Source organism: Carya illinoinensis, chromosome 14, assembly GCF_018687715.1.
Source record: "Carya illinoinensis cultivar Pawnee chromosome 14, C.illinoinensisPawnee_v1, whole genome shotgun sequence".
NCBI lineage: Eukaryota > Viridiplantae > Streptophyta > Magnoliopsida > Fagales > Juglandaceae > Carya > Carya illinoinensis.
This window is the reverse complement of record NC_056765.1, coordinates 10,994,066-11,012,296: the sequence shown is the minus strand read 5'-3', so window position 1 is coordinate 11,012,296 and position 18,231 is coordinate 10,994,066. Positions and strand designations below refer to the sequence as shown.

The window sequence follows — 18,231 nt, the reverse complement described above, 5'->3', positions numbered from 1 at the left end:
TTTTTTTTTTTTTTTTCTTGAGAAATGATATTTACAGTTATGGATACACAAAGGACACAATTTTAAATACAATACTCGTATTATAAAAAGCCAAAATTTTAATTTTGGATCTGACTATTTTTCAAAAAAATTACATGACAATTACGCAAAGCTACGACTGTATCTAACATTAATTTTTTTTTTTTCTTTCTTTCTTTTCTTCCGTTTTGATCATTTTGTTTTCAGAGAATACCACCTTGAGATATTGAAGTTTCGGGATAGACCCCACCCCGTTTGTTTAACCAACACAAATAAGTACAGTACCAAGGGGACAAAAAGTCTCGACCCTGCAAACAAGAAAATAACCTAATAACATGTAATGATTCTCTCTTTTTTTCTATTTCCTGTCTTTTGAGCAGGGGAATAAAGGTTTTGAGTGGCTGACCAAGTGTATTATTCTTGATTAACCCTATAGATTTAGTTACTATATCTCAAGTGTAGTTAAATTTAGACACAAAACTAGGTACTGTATCACCATGTTACTATCATGATCACTAGCAGCTCTGCTGTCTCACATCATCCAAAGTTTCTGCTCCCTGTTTCATGATAAAAACTAAGGGATCTCTCCCAAATTTCCATTTAGTGTTAACTCTGATGTGCTCAACAATGTTAGATACAATCTTTATGTATATAAGTTCTGCGTACTCTTTAGAAAAAAGTAGAGTTCATCATTATTATTATTTTTTATGTGAGTTCTAGATTTATCTATTTTTTTTTTCAAATAGAATATTCGAGACTTGCACATCTTAAGACTGTAAATATTATTTGTCTTTTCTCATAATAAGATTCACTATTTTTTTTAAAAATTGCACGGTATTTACACGTCCTAAACTTACATTTAGCGTTACTCTATTGAAAAACTTCACTTATGGTGGAGAAAAACAGTAGTAACAAAGCAAAGCAATCTGTCCACAAGAGAGCATGTAAAAACCTTTACTTTTTGTGTCTATGCAATGTACTGTTATTACTTGCAGTGCGCATATATATATATGGAATTCCTACCCTATCTTTGACATAATTCCTCGCACCTCACGAGGAAGCTTCTTCAGATGGAGATATCTTCTAGACAATCCCTGTGCTTCAAACTTAGCCAAACTATCAGCTGCTGCATTTATTTCTCGAGAGACATGCTTTGTGGAGGAGATACAGTACTCCTAAACTCAGCAAGGAATTGAGTCTTTGAGAGCGCACAAAAACGAATATTTGTGACGAGTTATTTACGGTTAAAATGACTATATAAAACAAACTCATTTTAACAAAAAATAGTCATTTCGTATTTAATTAGCATCACTGATAACTACTATGATCATAGGATTCTTCAACCAAACTCATCCCGAAAACAATCCATTTCTTTTTTCCTAGAAAGCAAACTGCATTTTCCATACACATTTGACCAAATTATAAAAGACGGTTGGTTTGATCGGGACTGAACCGTTAGATTCTGCAAATCAATGCTGGATACTTTATTAAAGCAACCTCTTTTGTAAGTTTGAACAAGGAGTTAGGAAAGACATTGCTTTTAATTTTTTTTTTTTCCCCATCTCCGTTAATGCTTTAAGGTGGAGTTTGGTGAAAGAGTAGGTGTGTGACGGCAAAGAGAAAAAGATGTTAATTTTAGCTTTGGTTCTGTCTCCTTCCTTTTGAGGTACGACTTATGTGTGAAGTAGTCGTTCCTTTTTTTCTCCTCTTAAGAGGTGGGTTAGCTTATGGGGGTCCATTTGAAAGAATAAGATATGTACAAACAAAGATATCTCTGATGCCCATGTGAACAAGCTTGTGAACCACCTAACAGAAAATAAAATAAAATAAATAAATAAATAAAAAGATAGAAACTTGAGAGAGAAAAGTCTCAAGAGGATTTAAGAGGAGGGAGTTTGCAGTAAGCAGAAGTCAAATCATATCACTTTCAACAAAATTATTCGTTTGTAAACAATTGTTCAAGAGGTAATTGCTTTGTTGAAGACATGCAGCTTTTTTATTTTTTTATTTTTTTAAAGCAAAAGGAGAACGGAGTGACCACTATAACAACTCTTCTTGGGCGTGACCATAGGAGCCCCTCTAGATGCGAAATGTCCGATTTGATCCATGACTACTACCACCAGAGCGAGCTTATTACCATAGCACTTTCAAAATATCCAGCTGGTTTAAAGCCCATCCTTAAGTTCAAAGGTCAAGCTTTATCACTACAAGTGGTTTCAACTTATGTTGTGACTTAAACTCTTTATCTCGAAGTTATGAAATTTCAGCTCGTATCAATTGAGCTACCACAATTTGCTTTGTTAAATACATGCAACTTGCCTAAGACTAAGAATAAATACCGCTAGTCATGAGCTTTTTTTCTATCTGCTTGGACCTGTTGTGAATTGTTGAACAAAACCCTATTTATTTCTCTCTATTCCAAGAGCAGGATGCTGTGTTTTCTTTTTCTTTTCTTTTTCCCAACTTGTTTGGGTTGTGGGAAACATGAAAATGAGTAATGGGAGACATGAGAATCTAATGGTTTATATAAGAGAGCTACTTGATAGGAAGCCAATGATAAAAGTAATTCAAAAGAGTGTGAAGAGCAAAAACATTCATGTCAAGGAATATTATACACATTTTCTAAGTTTTAATAAAGCTGAGATTAGATGTTTAGGAAGATTGGTGGATGACAAGATGAAAGGGAAAGAAAGTTGAAATAAAGTAGGGTAGAAAATTTGCACTAATTCTGTTTGCTTAGAAAACTAGGAATAGAGTCGTTATGGCACAAAGAAGTCGCCTTAATTAAGACTAATGGATAGAAATAACTTTGTATTGTCTTAATCCTCATATTCTATAGAAATGTTTTGGTCTACACACAAATCTTACACAAGTAAATTTACGCTGACACAATTTAACATGATCCATCAGAAACTATTTTTATTATAAAATAAATATAATATATTTATATATTAAATCATGTCAGTGTGCAAACTTTCTTGTGTTAGATTCATATGTAGATTTTGTTTTATATCAGTTTTTCTTTACTAGTAAAGGTTTGGATTTTTCTATCTCAACGTTATTTCTAATTATAGTAACATCTTATATCTTATATATTTATGAGAAATGATTGTAGCAGTCGTGAGTACATAAACGTATTACAATTATTTTAAGAAAAGTAAATAAATACGGAATCTACATGTAAAAAATTAATTAATTTTTTAATAATAGACTCTATTTTTTTTAAAGTGACTATACGATACTTACATGATCTAAGACTATACGTAACAGTATTATATATATATAATGTTTCTGAATTATATAATTTTGTACCAATCTCACCTGATCCATCAAAACCAAGTCCAAGCCACAGGCCGAGTACGAAAGTATTAGTAATATATTGGGCCTTGGCACTTGTTTGGGCTAAGCCTTTTATTTTCTGGGTGACTTTTGAGGGAGTGCCTTTCGACTTAAAACAGCCCAGTCCGCAGAATAATTCAGAGAAATGCTCAGCCTCTTTCATGTTTACCCTGTTGTATTGGAGTGTTGGTGAAGCAACTTTATTTTATAGAGGTGAAAACATATTATACGACCCATAAATTTGATATATATATATATATATAATATAAAATAAACAAGTTTTGATTTGATATAAATAGATTTAGATCAAAATGAATTGATTTGATAAGACACGATTAATAAACAGGTCAATCTGCGAAACCTGTAATCAACTTATATAATATGGATAAACTTCATTTTCAAATTTAATAAATACTTAGTTTTATGTCCTTTTTTTATCATTGTTGAGAAGTATTTGATTACCTCAAACTATTAAACTTTGTGTAAACAATACTCTCTCCATTTAAATGGAAGTAGATAGCATAAATTCAGTGCAAATTCAGCAGATCCTATGAAAGTCTTTCATTTCATGAGATCTGATCCACTGATTAATGGCAGTATGTAACCATATAATTTTTTTTTTCCCTAGATCCAAACACGATGAAGGGAGGATCAAAGAGTAGGAAAAGAAAAAACATGTGATGTTAGAAGGAGCTGTCGGACAAGTCATCATGACAACTCATGATCATCATGATCAAGTCGTCATGAATAATATAAAACAAGGAAGTAGATAAGATTTAAAAATGAAGAGAAATTAGAGAAAGGAGATGAAGAATTGTTTAATAAATAGTGAGGTACCCGATCCCATATATTCGTGGACGGACAAGATAAACACAAACTCTAATCAACATTATTCTGAGTCATGTGGATTTATGTCATCTCATGTGGTCGGCTTAATTATATATACCACTTTTTTATATATTTATTTTATTTTATTTATTTATTTATATGCAATTTGAGATTCAAGTGCAAACACCAAGTCTACCATCTCTCACATTACCAACTAATTTTTCAATTCATGCTAACAACTCATTTGAGCTTATCAATCCCATTAACGTATAGAGTACTTTAGACTAGTTTTTGCAGGCAAAGATTAATAAGATTATCAGAGCACTCGTGAACGTGCTAATGTCAGAGATTAATGCGGCTAGATCCATATAATACAAGTTCATCATCATGGATCTTTGTTTTCAACTCTATGTTACTTGTCATTTTTTTTGTTTTTTCTTTCACAAATAAAAGAATTAAAGTTAGTTGTCGTCATCTTCTTGATCCTCCTCTACCATCCCTTCAACGGAATATGATGATTTTCTTCATTTTCAGTGTAATGGATAGTATCAGTTTAGCGTAAAAAACGAAATGTTTTGATCATTTTACATTATACTTACAAGTAAAATTATCAAAATATGCCGTTTTGTTGTGCATCTTAGGACTATGATATCATGGTTTAATGTTATCCGTTCATTAGGAATTAAACCATAATGAGAAATGCATAAAGTGGTATTTTAAAGAGTTTGATGATATCATGGTACATTGTCTTTGGTTGTTGCCTTTTAAATAAAGGTTCGAGTGATTGGGTGAACGATAGATCTGACTTCATCGGCCTTCGTGTAATATTTATACTTACCAATTAAAGCTTGTGAGGTTCCATGTGAGATTATTGATTAATATATGTTGCATGTCTTTTGAAAGGAAGATATCAAGGTTAGCTTGATACATGAACTTGTTATAAGTTATAAACCAAAAGAGTATTATATTATCTGTTTGCTTAAGATCATCACAATAAACCTCCTCAATTTCTTTAAATTCAATGATCATATCTTATCTTAATTGATATCAAAATAAACTTCCTTAAGACATGTATCTTTCTGAAATCAAAAAATAAGCTTGATCCTTGCAATTCACTGAGGAGAGAAACTCTGACGATAAAGTCAATTCACTATAAGGCCTAGTTTGAAGAGTGAAATCATATCAATTCAGGTCAATTCCTTTTATCTAATCATTATAACTTTTCAAAACTTTTAAATAAAATGAAACAAACAATTAACTTTTTCAAATCTAAAAACAAAATTAATATTAAAAAAATAATATTCTAATAATATTTTATTCAACTTTCAATTTTTATCCCATCTCATCTCAACTCATTATCCAGACCATGCCTAAATGAATGCTTGAGTTATTGAACTTTTAGGAGTTGGCTTAAATAGTAAGGATCGTTCGAATCTTGGTAGTATGATTCCTCCAAGTCTATCGTTCGAATCGACCTCTTAGATGCAAATAATTTTTACGAGTAATTAGACTAAAGGAATTCTTTCTTAAATTATTTGAGGTATACTTGACAAAAACTCATTACCGAAGACCTATACAACTCTATTATTAGTCAAAACATTGTTTTAAAACATCTGGTGTAAAAGACAAAAACAATTGAATTGTTATGTCTGGCCTTGTCCTCTATATGTAGGACAAGTTACATGTGCAAATATTCTAACGTGAAAAACTGTTTCATGTTGCCCTTTTCTTAGTGCCTAATTAATCCTCTCATCATAATTTACATACCTATACCATCTACTGAGGTATAAAATAGTTGTGCCTAACTTGATGGGGAAGAATTATTAAACCTCAATTTATTATTAGTGTACTCACTTCGCTTTATATACAAGTTTTTCATAATATTTATAGAATATAAATGTACGTATTTAGATAATCTATTAAATGATGAACCCAACTGTGTTTTTTTCCTTTGATAACCAGAAATGTCCAAAATTGAGAGTACGAAATTCAATTAGGAAGTCTAATGTCGATACATGACATAAGTTGCAGCAAAAAACAATGCTACATTCTTCCTTTATGCTTGTTTCTTGCAAGCAAATAATCATCCCAAGATGTTGACGTTAATGTTTCCCTTTGTTTTTTGTTTTTAAATATCTTTCACCCTACAGTCAATATCATTTATGCTTTACATTTGAGTTAAAATAAATTATATTTATAATATTAAAATGTATAAGTTTCGCTCATTTTCTTTAGAAAAAATGAGTAAATCTGATACCTATATAAAAAAATTATTTTTTTAATAATAGATTCTACCTTTTTTAAAACAAAAAATACTACGTAGAGTATTACTATTTGAGTTTTATTTGTTTGAGCAAGAAAAATAATATTTCTAATATTAAAGTGTATAGGTTTTACTCATTTTCTTTGAAAAAAGTGGACAAATTTGATACCAATATGAAAAGGTTAATTTTTTAATAATAAATCTCATTTTTTTTTTTTAAAAAAAAAAAGTGCATAGAACTTACGCATCCTAAAATTATATCTAGCATTATTCATCAAGTTTTCATCCCTAAAATCTCTAAAAGTTTCGTGGAGAAAAGCAACAACAATGATTTGAGGTAAAAGATTTTATTATTATTATTATTATTATTATTATTATTATTATTATTATTATTATTATTATTGTAATTTTTTCTTTTGGCTTTGTTTTCTGGTTTTTCTGCCTCCCCAAACAAATAATTATTAGGACTTTTAATGGAAGATTGTAAAAAGTTGAGGAAATTCCAAGATTTTATTCACTTTTCCAACTAGTAGAATCTAGAAGGCATTGCAAGGACTTTCTAACTAGTGGAATTCCAAAACATGTGAACTTTTGTGAGGCTTTTTGTGTACTTTTTATCATTTTCATAAGATTTGTGTAGACTAAGCTTTTTTCTTAATCTTTTATTTTTACCTTCATTATTCGTGTTAAGATATAAATTAAATAATAAAATTCACATCTTTTCATTAACTTAAACTTTTGAAACAAATAATAATTTCATATAATATCAAAACAAATGTCATTTTATATAATGGGATAGGTGGTTAAAATGCCACCCCTATATCTCCCCCCAACTTTTAGAGAGAGAGAGTCTACCTTCTTTCTAAAACTTTTCGAAACACAAACCAGCCCGAAGAAGGTGGGGGGGAGGAGCTTCGTCCTCCAGCCTCCCTCATCTCTCATTTCTCTTATCTCTTATCTCTTGTTTTTCTTCCTTTTTTAAGTTTTGTTTTTCAGGTCAACGTATGGTAAAGGCATATTTGTTGCTCTCTAGCGTCCAACAACCATCACATGCCCCTATGTAAGAATCCCAAGGCTTCAATCTTTCAAACCGTGTTCTGAAGTTGGCGCGTGAGATCCATATGCCTCCGCAAGGGGTGATCTGTTGCCGCCAAGTGCGGCTTTTCCGAGTCCTGGGCCACCTGGTTCTTCAATCCTGACTGTCTGCCGTATGGCCAAGGTGGCATGCCACCTTGCCACTTTGTTTGGTGTTTTGTTTTCCTTCAAGGTTGAAGTTGCAGATCTATAACTTTTGAAGCTATCATTCGTTAATTTTCCATATATTTTTAATTTCTCTAATAATTTTTGTTTTGGAAAATAAAAATAACATAAAAATACATATTGTCTCTTGGATTTATGTTCATAGAGTATGTCATCTGCTCTGTCTTAAAAAGAATATGAGGTTTGTTAACTTTGTTTTAAACATAGTTGTACTGTTTCTCAGATTTTGGATTTGTAGAGATATGTAGCATGGAGTAAACTATATCAGTATAATTCTGTATTTAGGAGCTATTAATGTTATAGTTAGTTTATAATATATATTTTAAGTTAAATTTGTAATGTCTATCTATTAACGAATGCAAGATGCTTATATAAAAAAAAATGTCACCCTTAATTCATTATGTTGATGGCGTTTTGTTACATAATTTGGTCGTAATCAGAACCATAAAGACACCGTCCTAACTATTACGTTGCCATGAGGTGGAAACTTGACCACATCATCATCCAGATATCGACAATTAACCTTGGAGGGTCTTAATCACGACCGTATAAACAATCCAATGGTCGGTTTAATGATTGGAGAACCCCCGTCAGCCCCCTCCCTTCTTCCTCATCTCCATTTTGGTCGGTGATTTGAATATCTTAATATCTGCGCTCATTCGATAAAAGCCCACATCAGGCTCTCCACGTGTCACCATATCAACAAAATGGAGGCTGGACCCACAGCCTCTCCGGACACGGACGGGTGTTTGCCGACCGGTCAATATTTTTTGCTATTTGTTTCTCTAAACATTTTTAATTCATAAAATATTATATTTAAAAGAACATTTTATCTAATCAGTTATCTATGTTTTCTTAAAAATATAAAAAGAGTAACGTTAAACAAAACTTACAAACCTCAGCCAAACCTTTTATTAAAAGGTGGGCTCCATCATAATAAAATTATTTTTTATATTATTTTCTGGTGGAGTTTTGTTTTTAACAAAAGTTATAAGATTTATATTGTTTAGTTACACAGTTCGGATGATATGTTTTATTAAAAATAAAATAAAATATTATTATAATATAATTTTTTAATATTAATTTTATTTTAAAATTTAAAAATATTAAATTGTTTGTTATATTTTTTATGATAATTTAATAAATTTGTAATGATTATATTAAAAGAGATGCGATGAGATAGTTTGGTTTTGTATAACCAAACCAATCCTTATCTGATAGGATAATGCTATACATCATTCTACACCACACACTTTATATATTAAAATATTATTTTTTATTTTATTTTATTTTATTCTTATTAAATTAATTGAATTATTCTATTTATCATCTATATACTACATATTTATTATAGAAAAAATGAAAAAAAAATTAAAATAATTATGGTGTGTGAAGTGTGAGAATGCTGAGAAGAATATTCCTAACTGATATATCTAAGATTTCTATAAGTCATTACTCGTTAAGAAGTTCTATAAGTATAAAGGAATTATACATAAGTAAACTCATAAATTGATGTGATTTTATATGATCTATTATATATATTTTATGAAAAAAGTAACGTTATAATCTTAAGTATCACATTAAGTTAAATCATCTTATGAATTTATTTTTATATAATTTTTTTATAGTTAAAATATTTATCTAATTCGAAATATCAAAACTAAAACAAATTTCAAATAAAACTAAAAGAATTACCAAAATCTACTCAAATAAATTTTTAAATATTTCTACCCGCTTTCACGTACTCTAATATAAATCATATCTCGATAAAATTTTACTTAAAAAATTGTAAAAAATTTATAAGAAAAGAAGAAGAAAAAAAAAAAAAAAAGAATAGAACATTAATATAAAATTCTAGAAAATTCTCAAAATGTTGTGCCGTTTTTTGTTGCCTCGTTGGAAACAAGCTGTCACCGGATTGAGACCGGCTATTCCGGTTGCCAAACGGCCAAATAGTAATAAGTGCTGCTCCTACGGCTCGCCCTTTATATAAACTCCCATAATCTAAAGCTGAAAGTGCAAGCAGCGAATTACAGTACTTTAGGCTCTTTGTAAGAAGCTAGCTCCAGGAGCTGAGTCTCCACTGAATTATCAGAAAAATGGCGATCCCTAGAATTGCTGTTGGATCCACAGGCGAGTTTGCCCAACCCGATGCTCTGAAAGCTGCTCTGGCCGAGTTCATTTCTGTTCTCATTTTTGTTTTCGCCGGCGAAGGCTCCGGTGTTGCTTTCAGTAAGCTCCTGCCCTGTCTATGCTTATCTGTTTCGTTTCTCCTTTATGTTTCTTTAGCTTGTAGCTAGTTCGGATTTAATTGAGAAACTTGATGTATTGATGGTGAATAATGTTTTGGCAGACAAGCTGACGGACGATGGGTCGACAACGCCGGCCGGGCTTGTGGCTGCAGCCCTGGCTCACGGTTTTGGACTGTTCGTTGCGGTTGCAATTGGAGCCAACATTTCCGGCGGGCACGTGAACCCTGCCGTCACCTTCGGTGCCTTCCTCGGTGGCCACATCACACTCATCAGAGGTATTATGTACTGGATCGGGCAGCTCCTTGGAGCCGTGGTTGCTTGCTTGCTTCTTGCCTTCTCAACTGGAATGGTAAGGCATTTGCAGATCAAGCTATAACCTCCGCTTTGTTTTGAAGTTCAGTTCTTAAAGTTTACCTCCATGGTTGTCATCCCAGTTATTGGCTCGATACCAGAGTTACGTTACCTATACTTTTTTTTTTAACCCTCCACAAGACTATTTATAAACTATGTGGTTATAATTAGCTCCAACCCATAAATACGTTACCTATTGTTACGTTTAAGTATTTTTTATGTCATTTATTTATATGATTGGTTAAAATATTTATTTTATATTAAAAAGTGTCGCGACCAATTATATTATTGGAATACACAAAAATATATAAAAATGACTGTATATAAAAGTTTTATATATTTATACAGTATATATTTGTAAAAAAATAATATTTTAATTTTTTAAATTTAATTTAAAATAAAATATATTAAATTAAATTTTTTAAAATTTATAAACTGACGTGAATTAATTATCGAATTATAAAACCCTTTTATCTAATAATTCACATCAACCTACTATGCTTGTTTATAGATCTATTTTTGTAAGATTTTTTATGTAGATCAAACATTTTTTAAAATCTCATCCAATGATTTAATGACAAGAAGTTCACTCATATTGTCTTAAGGAAAAGATATTTAGAGAATCTTAATCAATATACTTAATTATGTGTTTGTAAGGTTATCATTGATCTACTCTGGTAAACATGTCAGGATTTGATTTGTAGAAAAAGTCTACAGATAAGTTTTAAGAGCTCAAATATCGCCTTGTCGGCACTGCGAATGATATATTTAATATATTTTATGACTTGCAAATATAATGTTTTTTTATTTTAATTCTCTCAAGTTTGAAAAAGTCGTGGTTGATTATTTGATCATGTTTTTTTTTTTTTTGGCCTTTTTTGCAGTCGACACCTGCATTCTCCCTGTCCAGTGGTGTAGGTGTATGGAATGCAGTGGTGTTTGAGATTGTGATGACCTTCGGCTTGGTCTACACTGTGTACGCAACAGCAGTGGACCCAAAGAAGGGTAACATTGGAATAATTGCACCCATTGCAATTGGTCTCATTGTGGGTGCCAACATTCTTGCTGGTGGTGCCTTTGATGGTGCATCCATGAACCCAGCAGTCTCCTTTGGCCCTGCTGTGGTCAGTTGGTCATGGGACAACCACTGGGTCTACTGGGTCGGTCCACTCATCGGCTCCGCCATTGCCGCGTTCGTCTACCAGATAATCTTCATCGATTCAAACACCCATGAACAGCTCCCCTCCACCGATTTCTAAGCACTAGTACCTGTTTCTCAGTCTCCATCTTTTCTCTGTTGTTGAAGTTATGTGGATGGGGAAAGGGTTGAGAGTCTGGTGGTTTCTTTTGATTTTAGGAGTTCTTAATGTTGTTCGTATCTTGCTCTCTCGTTACTTGGTGATTCTTGTCCACTGTCTTGTATTCCTGCAATCATTTTGAAGAGTAATGTCCATTTGTGCTCAGTCTAAGAAATTTTCTTGCTCTGCCCTTTACATTTTGACAAGTTTTAGATTTATGCACTATTATCATTGATTATTTTGAGAGAGAGAGAGAGAGAGCAGCCACTAGACCCGGAGAAAGAAAAATATTAGTAGGCTAGAGCTCTTCATCTTAAACTTTTAACATTTTCATGCATACTCGTTAATGCGACACGTTGTAAGTGCTTGACATATCAACCACTTAAAAATAGGTAAGCACCTAAAACAGTTACATCATCAGCGTGTTGTGTGAATGGAAATGATAAATTTTAAAATGAAGAGCAATACTTCTCAATAGGTGATGTTCACTAGCTAGGCGGTGGGTTTATAAATATACAAATAAAAGGGTAGTGGGTATAGTAGGACAAACATAAAATGCCATGATGCAACAAGAGCAAGATTTAAAATTTCTTAGAAGAATACTTTGGCTGGCAATCTAACAACCCCGATGGGCCAGCCTAAGTGTTAATGCCAGCTGTTCAGTCTTTCTTCCAAGATTACTACCAAAGGAAACATATACCTAAGAGAATATGGGAACCTCAAGGAAAGCAAAGAAGAGCCATGATACAGAGCTATCTACGATTGGAATAGGGATTGTAAATACATAATAGAGACCACATAAGGAGAAAAGAGCTGCCCATATATCAAGGGTGATTTTTTCGCTCGTCAGGGAATAGAGAACATCTCTTTATTTTCCACAATAAACTCTTTTCAGAGTGATAGAAGGCCACTAAGGTTTTTTTTTTTTTATTATTATTGGGGGGGAGGCTGTCCTTAATGAAATCTAAAGAGACCCCTGATCATAATGAGAATCATAAGCATAAATAGGTTCACTAGAATAATCCAGCCACTACACTACAATACTACTCTGTTTCCAGCTCTTGCAACAGTAACTAGATTGCTATGCTACACTCTGATTACCATGCAACAGACCCTGGAATGGCAGCCTATGACAATGGAATACATGTTCCCAACATAAAGAATTCATATTTTGACAGAAAAGTTTACTTCACATGTCATAAGTGTAACATTTGCAATATTTTAAATCTACTCCTTATGAGCAGCTAAATTTTGTCAAAGTTGAATGTATCGAGGCACATGTAAATATGGTCTTACTTTAGGGAGTAGGGAATCAAAGAACAAAAGCATTGCAAGAATATTTATGAAGCCCATGTTCATGGCAAACAACACATTAGCTTTCAAGTTCAAGAGGTACCAATAATTGACAACGAGCTAGAACTACATCCTAAAGAGCCCCAATCTTCACATTTTCTTCTTCTCATGGTGTTTTCCCAGTTTTGACCTCCGTTGCTTGAACATATGCAGGTAAAGTTTTAACCATAGGAAAGGGTAGCACAGAAGAAGAACCTGACAGAAAAATCCAAATAAACGTCAAAGATGAAAGCAAGAAAATTAAAATGATGAAAACTGAAAGGAAGTCTGGTCTTTGTTTTTTTTGATAAGTAAGGAAGTCTGGTCTTTGTTAGCATCTGGCATAAAGGAAAACACCAGTTTCTCCAGCAATGCTACATCCATTACATCTACAGTGAACACCAAAACCATCTCTTGGTGAAAACCATAGAAAAATAAAAAGAGGAATTTTGAGATAGAGCTGTAAATGTCTCTGCCAAACTGCAATACAAGGACAAGGAATATTAAGGTATATTTTCTTAGAAGGCACTCGCATCCATGAGATTAATCATTGTATTTCAAAATTGGATGTCCTATAATGGTTTTAAACCTCCAGATTTTTCTCCTTAGAAGCTACATATTCAAAAAATGTTCTTATATCCAAATAAAGTTCGATCTATCCATAAATTAGATAAGACATTGGAGCAGGTTTGGAACCGAGCAAGTCCAAAATGAACATAACATGGCACAGATTTGAAATTCTACCTCATTACTGCCTAAAAATGGATAAATATTCTTTGAATCAGCTGAAGTAGGAACTCACAAGGAAATTCAGCCTAGAGATCAGTGCATGTGATATCCCATATGATAAGGATAATGGTAGATAGTGAATGAGATCCCACATTGATTGGGAATGATAAGTTTGAATGAGATCCCACATTGATTGGGAATGATAAGTTCTTACTCTTTATAAGGTTCCAATGGGGTTCCAATTGTATCATTAACTAGTCCTTTTAAAATATAGGCTATGTGGTTTGGGCCTTCCATTGGGGCATTAGAAATGGTATCACAGCCTATCCCAATCAGAAATGTGGGATTGGAGATGTGCCACCTACAAAGGACAAGCCCAACCAAGATGTCAGGAATTTAAGGAAGGGAGATTGTGATATCCCATATGATAAGGACAAAGGTAGGTGGTGAATGAGATCTTACATTACTTGGGAATAAGAAGTTCTTGCTCTTTATAATGTTCCGATGGGATTTCAATTGTATCATTGACTAGTCCTTTTGGAGTATAAGCCATGGCCTTTCATTGGGGTGTTATAGTGCATTACAAGGTAATATTATTGAAATGCCTCACAAAATCTTAAATATTCAACAAACCCTGAGAAAATTATAATAGCTGAAGGGAAGGCCATCAAATAAATCTTCGTGGAGATGATTCTTCTTCACATATGGGAGTGCTTGGTACATGAGCCACACTGATAGCAATAACGAATAGTTAAAAAAATTGTGCAGAAGAATGAATGGGGACTGAATCATAGTAATATTGCCATATAGCAAAGTCATTCAGATGACCCAGAATAGGAAACCAAAATGCTTGGAATCAATTGACTCACTTTCACCAGGGGCTATTCCTATAGGATACAGCACAATGAATGCAGTGTACCTAGTGAAAAGCAAAGTGTTAAAATTTTATTTCAAAATGTCAGCTTCTGAATAGATAGCGTATCTGTAATGGCACATGTATATATGAATTCATAGGGAAAGAAGAAATAAACCTGAGATAGGTAATCCAAGATGGACAACTTTGTATACAGTTCAAAGTGTAATGTAGATATCTAATTACCTGAAACCAGGATTATCAGCATAACATATTTACTTATACCTTTAAAATCATTAAGCAGAAACAGAAACAAACTAGAAATGTATCTTGAGAAAGTAGGACATGATATTAGAATTACACAATATCATCTTGGCATGGATAAAAATCCATAAACTTAAAAATGCAATAAGAGAATTAAAGCACCAAAAAAAAAACTACTGTTGTAAGAATAAATTAGTGGAGATATTGTACCTTCTCTGTGTGCTATCCTTCCCACTGGATAGACACAGAACATTTCTCAAACAGTGAGTGAATGGCTAGAAGATTACCCGGTTTTCCTTTTTATTTAATTAAATAGAAAATAATATATTGACAATCCCAAGGGCCAATCCACAGCAAAAGAATTAAAAAAAGAGTAGAAAAAAACTAAGGGCTTGTATGCTTGCAAAATAAGCTCCAATGAAATTTCAAGATGGCCATGCCAAACACTTAATTTTACGCTTGAGCCTCTTGAAATACAAACAAAACAAACCATCCTAATTCTTGGAAACTATTATTATCATTATTATTAATTTTCATCGTTCTGGAAACATCAGCAATCCCAAAAGGTGAGATATCCTTGTTCTGGTAATATATTTTTAATGCTTGTTTTACCAGACCATGGGACTAACCAGGAGTAATGTGAATTTCAGGAAACTTGGCTGCTGAAGAAAAACTGGATAACAGTAATTCCGGATTTTTCCCCTTTTGGGTCTGGTTACTTATTCTACAAACAACCTTGTGGCTAACAAAAGCAATCCCAAAACAATTGTCTAGAAAATTAATGAAAAATAAAAAGATTCGTGAAATTTGAAACAAAGTACTCATAAAAGATGAGAATTTTATTGAGTGCTCTATATCTCAGAAAAAGTGTATTATTCATGAGATATTTTTATTATAGAGTACGCTTAGAGAAGCTTGTTTAATGAACTAATCAAATAAACCATGAGCTTTTGAAGCCTAAGACAAACCCTCCACAGAAAAAGAGGCAAGTAAAACAAGAGCAACTCAAAATCTCCATACGTTCAATTTCAGGTCAAATTATAATATGAAGAAGAACCATCTTGATGTCAATGTTATAAAATATTTCACTTTATGTCTGTATGCAAAAGATATAGCATACACAAATTTAGATGAATCATTTCATCCTCCAGCTAAACCAAATTTAAATAAAATGTTAGTAGCATTGACCAGCTGTTAATTAATGCATATCCTCATCCCTTTCCTTGAAGAAATAATGAGGTAGTAAGACTCCACCAAGAGTAGGAATTTTTGCCTAAATTGCCATGAGGGAGAAGATCCTTGCTATTGACAGCCTAAGAAGACGGCACTTAATGTCATTGATTGGTGCTGTATGTGTAAGAAGGATGGGAAGACTGTAAAGCATTTCATACTCTAGTGTGAGGCAGCTAGATCTCTATGGAGTTCAATCCTTGGGCCTCTTCAGGCTGGCTGGGGTTATGCCTCATCTGGTGAATGATCTATTTGCAAGTCGAAAAGGGAAGTTTGATAGTCAATAGAAAGAATATTTGCGGATAATAATTCTGCCTTATTTAATGTAGTGCATTCAAAGAGAAAGGAACAACCGTAGCTTCAACAACAATGACAAGTCGATGGTGGATCTTAGGGCTTTATTTTTTATTACTCTTTACCAGTGGATTGGCGTTACCATTTGTCCTTTGACTTTTAGTTTTCAGGAGGTCATACGTCCTTTCTCCTTTTCTGTTAAGGCATTTTTTTTCTTGTATACTACCTGTGTACTTGGTTAGTTGTTAAATGCAATTTTATCTTATTAATAGAAGTTACCCTATAAAAAAAAGGTAATGCACCTGTACATGCCAATCATTTCCTAATCTGAAATTGCAAGCAGTTTTCTAGCATGATTTTTCACCAAACATTTCACTATAATTTGTTTCTGGCATTCCCAAGGCCAAACAAAGGGGTTTGTAGTTACAAAACTCGTCTTAATACCTTGCCAAAAAGTGCTTCCAAGTGTTGTCCCTTCAATCAATCTATTGCAATACTACAGTATCATGATGTCTTCAACATGATTGGTATATAAACCTACCAAATACCCATCACTGTCTAGAAAACAAAGTCCATAGTCTTCACCAAACTGATAATAATGTGTGGAGATAGATACAACAATTTCAATGAAAGATAATTAGAAATAGACTTACTTCAGTTAGACCCCAAACGAAAAAAGTAATGAAAACTGATGGCAACTCTTGGACCTGCATACAAAATGCTGGAAACAATGAGTTTTTTCAATATTGCTCCCGACTGCACAAACAAGTGGCCCTAAGAGACTTTCGCCATTCCTTTTTTCAGCCACTCCTATCAGACAACTTCACATATTCCGGAGAATCAGACATGAATCATGTTTAGGACTTAAATTGAACAATAATAATCTAAAAACAATTGAGACAACCTCATCGATTAGACGGACAACCGCCAACAAAAAATGTATCCTTCCTCCCCATTGCAGTAGAGGATTCACAACTCCACTTGGCACAAGACCTCCAATTTCAAAGAATTAAACATCAAAATCACACATTTATTAAATTCAGTGACTTATTTTAGAAAACCCACCAGTGGCCCCATGCACAACTTCCAAGAATGCAACCTTTTGTAGGAAACCTGCCCACCAAAATTAACAGCAATTGAAAACTCTACTATCGTTTCCTACTCCGAGATCAAATGTAGGGGGGGATGAGGAAATTAGAATTAGAGTCCATGTAGAGAAGACTGACAGATTAGCTCTCCAGCGGCACTGTAAGCTCCATTCACGGACTTGGTGGTCACAAAGCTGCTCAAGATTCTAGAGAGCGCAAATGCCCTGCCATTGAAGAACACGAATGTATAAACACAGAGAGAGAGAGAGAGAGAGAGAGAGAGAGAGGTACCATCCGAGAGCTTGGAGAGAATTGTAAGTGATAAGATAGAGCTTAGACAGTTGAGGCATCGTGGAGAATCTGCAGGCGTTACGTTGCTTCAGTCACTGTGCACCGATTAAATATTCCCCTATTCAGATTTTTCGATTCTGCTTTTTCCTTAAATAATAATAAAAAAAAAATTTAAAATACCTTAAGGGACTTAAATATAGGCTCAATTAAATTAAATATATAAAAATTATAAATTTTTAATAAATAATTCCAAATATAAGAATGATGTAAGAAATTAAATAGATACATACTTTCGGACAAAAATAATACATGCATCTTAAAAAGGTTTTCTTTGTACATAAATTTTTACTCGATCACGCTTGTTTTACAAATTTTAAAAAGTTTCTTTTATTCAAAGCATTCTTTTTATTTTTTTAAATTTTAATAGCCACACCACATTCATAATATAACGAATCATATTAAATCACATTAATTTTTAAATTATTTTTATATGATCTCTTTATAACTAAAGTATTTCTTTTTATTGAGAGTAAAAAGTGAG

General features: G+C 32.8%; 2 protein-coding genes across 2 annotated transcripts; one reads left to right on the top strand and one right to left on the bottom strand.

Annotated features, from left to right (window-relative positions):
• The first annotated feature begins 9,712 nt into the window (after nt 1–9,712).
• On the top strand, nt 9,713–11,784 carry LOC122294337 (aquaporin TIP1-3-like). The gene is made up of 3 exons (XM_043102976.1): nt 9,713–9,940; nt 10,062–10,309; nt 11,196–11,784. The coding sequence occupies exons 1-3, from the start codon at nt 9,808–9,810 to the stop codon at nt 11,568–11,570; spliced, it is 756 nt and encodes a 251-aa protein (XP_042958910.1). The 5' UTR covers nt 9,713–9,807; the 3' UTR covers nt 11,571–11,784.
• Nucleotides 11,785–12,826: 1,042 nt separating this feature from the next.
• Nucleotides 12,827–17,833, bottom strand: LOC122294338 (very-long-chain (3R)-3-hydroxyacyl-CoA dehydratase 2). The gene is made up of 9 exons (XM_043102977.1): nt 17,691–17,833; nt 17,538–17,623; nt 17,377–17,424; nt 17,216–17,304; nt 16,965–17,018; nt 14,702–14,769; nt 14,540–14,589; nt 14,304–14,401; nt 12,827–13,157 (listed from the first exon to the last, which is right to left on the bottom strand). The coding sequence occupies exons 1-9, from the start codon at nt 17,747–17,749 to the stop codon at nt 13,053–13,055; spliced, it is 657 nt and encodes a 218-aa protein (XP_042958911.1). The 5' UTR covers nt 17,750–17,833; the 3' UTR covers nt 12,827–13,052.
• Nucleotides 17,834–18,231: the final 398 nt, after the last annotated feature.

Bases quoted from the DNA above. Each gene is read 5' to 3' on its own strand.
- LOC122294337 (XM_043102976.1), top strand. From the start codon at position 9,808: ATGGCGATCCCTAGAATTGCTGTTGGATCCACAGGCGAGTTTGCCCAA. The intron at 9,941-10,061 runs GTAAGCTCCTGC...ATGTTTTGGCAG, and splicing joins AGGCTCCGGTGTTGCTTTCA to ACAAGCTGACGGACGATGGG. The intron at 10,310-11,195 runs GTAAGGCATTTG...CCTTTTTTGCAG, and splicing joins TTGCCTTCTCAACTGGAATG to TCGACACCTGCATTCTCCCT.
- LOC122294338 (XM_043102977.1), bottom strand. From the start codon at position 17,749: ATGCCTCAACTGTCTAAGCTCTATCTTATCACTTACAATTCTCTCCAA. The intron at 17,305-17,376 runs GTGGGTTTTCTA...TTGAAATTGGAG, and splicing joins AGTTGTGCATGGGGCCACTG to GTCTTGTGCCAAGTGGAGTT. The intron at 13,158-14,303 runs GTTTGTTGAATA...TTTTTCTGTCAG, and splicing joins GCTATTATAATTTTCTCAGG to GTTCTTCTTCTGTGCTACCC.